The 8,283-nt window shown below is 32.6% G+C and overlaps 1 protein-coding gene across 4 annotated transcripts in view; it reads left to right on the forward strand.

Annotated features, from left to right (window-relative positions):
* The window catches only part of ACAP2 (ArfGAP with coiled-coil, ankyrin repeat and PH domains 2), a 155,515-nt gene extending 147,594 nt beyond the window's left edge, over positions 1 to 7,921 (forward strand). For all 4 annotated transcript variants that reach the window (XM_042955585.1, XM_042955587.1, XM_042955584.1 and 1 more), the window contains one exon: positions 3,318 to 7,921. In XM_042955585.1, coding sequence (XP_042811519.1) covers positions 3,318 to 3,418 — 101 coding nt within the window. In that variant the 3' untranslated portion in view covers positions 3,419 to 7,921. The remainder of the gene's footprint in view (positions 1 to 3,317) is intronic.
* Positions 7,922 to 8,283: the final 362 nt, after the last annotated feature.

The following is an 8,283-nucleotide window of genomic DNA, read 5'->3' on the forward strand; positions in this document are numbered from 1 at the left end:
ATTTTAAAATGCAGGTATTTTCGATCTTTTGATAATGAAGAGCCCTATTATTTAAAAGACTCAGATATAATCTTTGGGAATCGTGGATTTATTTCTAAGAAACCACACTTCTGAACCTTCTATATACAACCCTAAGGACCTGAAACTTTCTATTTTTTGCAAGGCGATATAAGAGCACACGTTTCCTGAAGGGAAGATCTATCCCTCTTTATCAGTTCCTACAACTCTTAAGAGGACTGGGTGAGTGAGTGAAATATCACGCCCCGCCCTCAGTCATTGGAAACCACTTTGGTGGGTCCCACAGTCTCTGGTTCCATGACTCCCCTTGATTGTTGGCAGAGTTTCTCAGCCAGTTGAAAATCACCACTTTAGTGAGCCGCTACTGGTTATGCAAGTATGTCGCTAGCAAAGGTTGGTCCCTGATCTAATTATTTGTATAAAGGGAGCTGTAATCAGCCCAGGAAGGGCGGGATCATATACTTGATCACCTAGAGGTGGGGTCTCACATGCTGCTGTCTCTTTGAGGGGAGTGCATTTCGAGAGCAAAATCAACAAGTCTTGGATCATCATCATTGCTGTTACAATGGATATTCTGAATACCAAAAATCAAAAACTATTTTGAACTATCAGTGGACATACAGAAGTCCACATTTTAAAAATTCTGAACTGTCTGGGCACATGGAAAAGTTAACCTTATGAAGAGAAATAGAATATGATTAAGTAATTTAAAGGATATAACTTAGCATTACAAATATTGGGTGATTAGTTGCTTATCGTTTGTAATAAACTGTTAAATGTGCTTACGTGAGCTTTCCAGGGCAGCGAATTATGGGTTATTGTTTATGTATGCTAGTGTAGACAAGTTATATTGCCTTGGGAAAAATTCTAAATGATTAGAATTATATTTAAATTTCAAGGAATCACATTGAAGCTCAATTTATGTTAACTATATTAAATATCTTAGTCACTATTGTTATTGTAATGTTTGTTTTTTGATAATATATTTTGAGGCCTAAGAAAGGTATTTTATTGATAGTCCATTAATTAATGTTTTGTTAGAAACTGAATGTTAACAGAAAGTTTTGTGTGTGTGGAAGGTGAGACTTCCTTTTGTCTTGTATTAGCTCTAAAATGTATTCGTGAAACCAATGATTAGTGTAGCACCAACACTTTCCTTCAAGGAAGCATTTAATTCAGTGAATAAAAGATCTTATAATTTGTTTTGCATGGTACAATGGTTCTACTAAAATGTACTCGTGTAATAGGTACTAGATGATTTAAGAACAAAAGCTGGAAAACCACAAAAAAGAAAAACCCTACAGTTTGTTATACAAAATATGCATTGCTAATAGTAGAAGCCATATATTGCCATTGTACTGTTGTAATACTTACGAATGCTCATCTGGTGCTATCTGTAAAGTATTTGGCATTAGCGTCTGCTAGATCCTTCTTCCTATTTCTTCTTGAATGTATAATGTGTGCCTTTTAAGTTACTTCTGGTGTTGAATGGTAAAATCAGTGTGTTATTTTTGTATTATAACCTGCACTTTACACTTCCTTGGAAAGTAAAATTCCAGACTCTCAAGTTTAAATAGTATTTTAAAAATCTTTATAATGTTTACAATAAATATTTTCAATATTTTAATTCAACATCTAAGAATACGAATTTTTAAATATTTTGTATAGTTTGTTAATATTTAATGTTGGTCTCTTCTCAGTTTATTTTATATCTTTTAGAATGGCTAAAAATGGGAATAGGTTTGTAGTTTGTCTTTTAACATGGGAGTTTACCTTTTAGAAAATCATGGGTGTAATTGGATTGTCTTAACCGTTGTTCCAGTATATCAAATTTCATTTTTATTGTTTCAATAACATGATATGAGTTAGATGCTACTCTTAACCAACTATCAAGATTTTCTTCTTACTGTATTTTTTCTTTTTAAAGTAGATTGATTCAGGTCATGAGAAAATTTCCAGGACTAAATGAAAACTATATAGAGATTTTAATAACTTGCTTTTTACATAGACTAAATGTTAAAAGTGACTAAAGGTTAAAAGTATTAACTTTTTTTATTGAAAATCTTGAATTATGCTGTTAGACCTTTATACTAGATCTTTATCCCCCTCCCCCACCTTTTTTCTGATTCTCTAGCTTTTGGTATGACACCTATTGCCTCAAAAATCTTGCTTTTTAAAAGCTGATAAAATCAACTGCACTATTAACAATTGTAGCAATGAGTTTGTAATAAGATGGATGCAAGATATCTTATGGAAAATAATTATAAAACCATGCTGCAACAATAATCATTTAAAACACTTTTGACGGTTTAAATCTTGAAAACAGAGCTATGCTAAGTTTCTGTGTAAACCTAACGTCTGTCAGAAGTATATATGATGAAAGATTGATCTTGAAAATGAGATTTTACTTTATACAAATCCTTGGTCTGAGGAATTAATCTTTATGTGTGCATATAACTAGTTTGTCATGGCAAGAAAAATAGTATTCAGTTGGCTATAGTATCAGTATCTACAATCTACTTCTCTACGAGCCTATTTGTATGTACGTACATACATGCCTTATGCTAATTTAACCGACATCTTTGGTGTTTATTCCCCTTTGTCATAGCATTCTTGCTCATATGACCTACAGTAAGCAAAACACTTCTGACGAAATAGGAAACTGATCTTACAGTCCTTTTCTAGGCTTTATTATTCTATAAGCTCTGTAAGCAGTGGATTAGGTGTATTACTTTTAGTTAAGTTTGAGTAAAGAATTTCTTTTTCACATGCTATTTAAATTAAAATGCCTTTTAGCTCAAAGATAATTATTAAAATAGGATTTTTTTTTTTTTTTTTGCTCACCTGGTTATCAGTTTTGTCTTATTAATAACTTGCATCCATCAGAAGCATTAGTATTTGTTATTGGTCTTTTCTTTTGGCCTTGATCAAGGGAAATATTTATTTAAAGAATGCCTTGTTTACTATACCTCATTTAGAATGACTTTTATTTCTATGTAAATAAATGTATTTCTTTATATTGCTCTAAAACACTTGCATCTTTGCTCTTTTCTAACTCTGAGCTTTCCTCTGTGGCTGCCTCTGAGGTGCTTTTCTCAGGTATAGCTGTTTCTTTTCTTTCACTATGTGCTTTTCTAGCATTTATATTTAGTGGGTCTTTTTTTCTCCCCAATATGCTCATCTGAGTAAAATTTGAGTATGGTTAATTATAATATAGTTACTAGCCATAAAATGAATGTTGTTTATTAACACTTTCACTGTATAAATTTTAAAAGTGTCTTTATTTTACTTTCATGCAGGTGATGAAACCTACCAGGATATTTTTCGTGATTTTTCCCAAATGGCATCCAATAATCCAGAGAAACTAAATCGTTTCCAACAAGATTCACAGAAATTCTGAGTTTTTTTAAAGAAGGGGAAAAGATTAAATTGAATGATCCCCTAATGTACTAATGTGTACGTCTGAAAACTCACAAATTTTTACTGCCTTAAATCTACTTAATTTTAGTAGGTATTGAGTGGTTTGGAAAAAAGGTACCCATTCATTGATATTTTTATAAATGAAAACATAGAGTTCTAGTAGTTGGGAGAAGAACTTAAGGACCGCTTTTATTTAAAAAAAAAAAAAAAGCCTGTTTAAAGGGCTATTTTTTATAGATAAAGCTAAATCTAGACTTAGGCCATCTCTAGGTTACAAGATGCTAAGGTTAGACAAAATTTCTGTTTTTTCCAATGGTTGGTAGCATTGGTTTTTGTTTTCCATGCATCGTGCCCAGGATCATTCAGTCAAGCATGTCTGCATCGAGTGGGAGCCAACTGTCCTGCCTGCCTGAAGAATATGTCTTGTCTTTAGCCTCCTTGATGATTTTTGGTGGTTCATGTGTGGTTTTGGTAGCCTAGCTGTCATACTCACAATACGTAATTTCATTATCGGAACTAGAGAATATGTTTCCCCCGTTTGCTCATTAATGTAGTGATACTCCTTAGACGTCTGGTTATTGTTGTATACTTTAACATACATGTAATGGCTGTACAAAGTAGACAGAACTCAAGTCCTTTAGAGTTACTCCATTTTTTGAAGGAAAAGAACCCTTAACATTTTTTTTTTTTTTTAAATCACCAAAAGAATTCTTACTTAAAGAAATTGTAGTCCTTCATTGTTCGGTTGATTTCCTAAAACCTTGACAAATTTATTGATGTAATAAAACTATGTTTCAAAGGTTACTTGAATGTTGCAAAATTATGCTTTCATCAAATTGTAATTTTTAAAGGAAAAGTTGATTTATAAAATAATGTAGAACATTTTTATATTTGAAATTTGTCCGTTTCAAGATAGATTTTTGCTGTTGCACTGAGTGAAAGAAAAATCTCTGAAAAAGAAAAAACTCATGTTTTTCTTAGGTTATACTGAACTATATAATGATAAATTGTTTTTAATTTTTTTCAACATCTATCCTGTGTACTTTTATACACAGTGTATATGATTTTAAATTAATACCATCTATATATAGATATAGTGGTTGGCTTACATGAAACAGAGACCCTTGAATTCTGAAACCTTACAGATCTACTAATTTATCATGTAAATGCTATAAATTCGTCTGATTCCATCTTTGATTGACATATCTTGTCAGGAGTATAAAATAAGTAATTTGCCTTATGGTTTCTAATAATTGTCAACAATTAAATTTAATCTTTTACAAGTTACATGTAAGTAATATTATTGATACCCAAATTCTAAATAAGAATTTTAAAAATTTGGGTTATCAAACAAGTAGAAAGATTACATTTAATTTGGCAGATAATAAGTTTTCTAACATTCTTCCCCCCAATAACTAGAGTTTTATAAGTTGATTGAATGTCAAATGAGGATTTGTTTAAATAGGAATTACACTGAAGTAAATTCATGTCACAGAAAAGTTTCCATATTTGTTTCCAAATTGTGTGCATATAATGCTTATTTAGTAATAATCACAGTGTATTAGATAAAGATAAAATATATTTATGAAATATTTCTAAGAAAATACTAACTTCCACAGCCTGTATTTTAATTGCAACAATAACAGGAACATTATGAAATCTTCCCTGTTTCACCTCATAGTCACAGGTCGTCTGGCTTTGCAGAAGTCTGGTTTGTAAACCTTTTTGTTAGAGTGTACTTTGAAATTGTCCAAAAAGTTCAAGGATAAGGAAATATGTTTAAAACAAACCAAAGGAAAAAGAGGGCCTCACCTTTCCTTTGTAGTGCCTATTCCTGAATAAGTAATAATATGTGAAATTATTCCTAAGCCTGGTAGAATTAGAATATAGACTTCCTGTTTAATTGTAGGGCTTCACTTCTGAAGCTCCTAACCTTTATCTGGGAAGCCTGGACAGTTTGGCTTTTGGATCCAGCCGTTGGGTGCTTCAGATCACCTCCGGGATCTCTCCTTGTGACGGCAGTTCCTTATGACACTCTTAACTCCTGTGGCTTGCATCATGAGTTGTTAATGTGGTAGTAATTAGTGTCTACCTAAATTTAATGATCAGAGATGTATTTGAAGGGTACTCACTTTAAAGATGATCGTGGTTCTGAGTATCTTCAGAGAAAGCTAAATCTTTTAACAGTATACTGAGCCTGGCAATACGAAAATACATTCCTGTGGCTTGATTTCTTGAACATGCCAAGACTCAGTTTGGATGAAATTTGGCAGAAATGATGCAGTAAATATAGCAAGGCTTTAAAGTCAATTACTAGTGTTACATAGTCACAAAGTAGATTGGCTCTTACCAAGGTGAATTTAGCTGTGTCAACTAATAGCTTTTATATAGTATGTAACAAATCTGAGTTTTATTATGCTGTGAATTATTCAATGCATTATGAGAAATTATAGTGTAAACAATGTTACTCATACTTTTGGGCTTCATAAGTCAATGTGCTTGCCCTTTGTTTTCTTTCCCTAACTGATCTGCTTATATTAGTTTCTGATTCCTAGTCAGTATTCTATTAGCTCATTATCATTAGCGCACTAACTTAAAAGCTAGATTAACATCAAAATAACAATAGCAGTACTAACTGCGAAGAGCTCATAGAATGCAGTCTCACACGCTAGAACTAGATTAAAGGTAATTGAGTAGTTATTTGCAGTGTTTCCTTGTAACACCTATATGTTTAAGATTTCTAAGGTATTTAAAAATTACCTTTGTTACAATCCTTAGAAATACAGAAATTTCCAGGGATTCACTACATTACAGTGTTTGCCTAATTTATACTGCTCTTCACTGTTGATTTTAATGAACTTTGATGTTTACTTTCCAAAACATAATTTAATTTGGAATATGTACTTTGGTTCTTCATGAGTGCATTTTGGAAAAAAAAAAAAAAATTATACCTTCGCAGGCTGGACAACTTCAGTTTGTGATGTGTTAAGCAGTATTTTAAAAATATAATTCTACACATGTAAAGTATAGACATGACAATAAACCAAATTGTATTTAAGACTAAATTTACTACCCATTTTGGATAATAAGATATTCCCATACCACTCTTATATTGCCATATTAACTTTTCTGTTTGATAGCACTTTTGACCATGGACAGGAGCAGGAAAAAGGATATATTTTTATAGAATTATTATGTCCAGAATGACTTCAGACCTGCATGATACAGTGCAAAGAGCACTGACTAGTAGTTACTCTCCTTTTTGGATTCAGAGCTTCTCACAAATAAAATGAGTGGATGAAACATGGTAAAACTATCACAGCATCCCTTTGTCTTCTCTTCTGCTCGCAGTGTACTTCGATACTACTCTGTCTCACCCGATTCTTACACTAGGACTTCTGAAGAATGCCGTCGTTTCTCTTCTTTGATCCTGGGCTGCTCCTCTTGTTTTACAGAGGGGAGCCATTGATTTTCTCATCGGTGGCACGGCTGACACCAGAACCCCTGTCTGACTACTAGTCAGAGGCACTTTACTTGTATCATGAAATAAATTGAAATCATTATAAAGCAGCAAAATCTGATAATGCCTGCCAGCTTTCCTTGTGTTTTGGTAACAAAGACTGCAAATATTCTGAAGAACCTGGATATAAAATTATCTTGAAGGAATAGATTAGGATTTGAAGCCATTAAATTATAGGAAATATTACATTTTTGTAATAACAAACATTAATAAAAGCAAAACATGGTAAGGTCATTTTAATTCACCATATACTTACCAAAGTCTTGATGTTTCCAAATGAAAGGTAACCTAGGGCTTGGATTCAGTTTGGCTGAATCCTAACATCTATAAATACGATTCTGTGGACATCTTTTTCCATTTACATACGTTTATCCACTTAAATAAGGAGAAGGAAGCAAGGTTTGATTAAATAAACTTTTCTCTGCATTGGTCTTTTCACTGACTTGTGTTCTAGATTTTCTTATTTTTCCCCAACAACCCCCTGCCTTGGGTGTTAATTTTAAACAGGGAAAGCTTGCTACATTATAAATACTGCTGGCAACATTTATTTTACACAAAGGCCTAAAGGTTAACTTTTGGAAATGATGAGCTACCTTTCTATATGTGTTTACTTGTGCTTTGTGATATTTCTGGATCATTCCAGTCATAAAGACTTATTACATGTAATATTTCTTGCTACCTGTGAAAAGGAATATTTTAAAGAATGTATAACCAACACTCCATTTACTTTTTATTAGTATGTAGAGGATTTGTATCTAATTCATGAATGTAGTTTTACTGTAGTTTGTCATTGTAAATGGAACAAAAAGTACATTATCTTTATAGTTATTCTAAAATGTACATTATGTAAGAATTGTAAATATTATACTTGATTAAATACTTTGTATGCTGAAGAATTATGATAATAAGTCAATAAAAATCTCACCTCTGGCATAGTTCTTTTATGTTCAGACTTGAACTTTATTATGAACTACAACTGCAGACATATCTGTTAACAACTGTCACGTTTATTTGTTTTTTAAAGCCACTTCTTAATGTTTATTATTTTTGAGAGAGAGAGAGAGAAAGAAACACAGAATCTGAAGCAGGCTCCAGGCTCTGAGCTGTCAGCACAGAGCCTGATGCGGGGCTCAAACCCACGAACTGTGAGATCATGACCTGAGCCAAAGTCGGATGCCCAACTGACTGAGCCATCCAGGTGCCCCACCAACTGACATGTTTAAAGTCTTCTATTCCTTTCCAACTTTGTCAGATTGATCCAGTTGATTCTATTTGCTGATTGCTTCAATCAGGAAATCCGTTTTGTTTGTTTGCTTATTTATTTA

This window comes from Panthera leo, chromosome C2 (assembly GCF_018350215.1).
Source record: "Panthera leo isolate Ple1 chromosome C2, P.leo_Ple1_pat1.1, whole genome shotgun sequence".
Classification (NCBI taxonomy): domain Eukaryota; kingdom Metazoa; phylum Chordata; class Mammalia; order Carnivora; family Felidae; genus Panthera; species Panthera leo.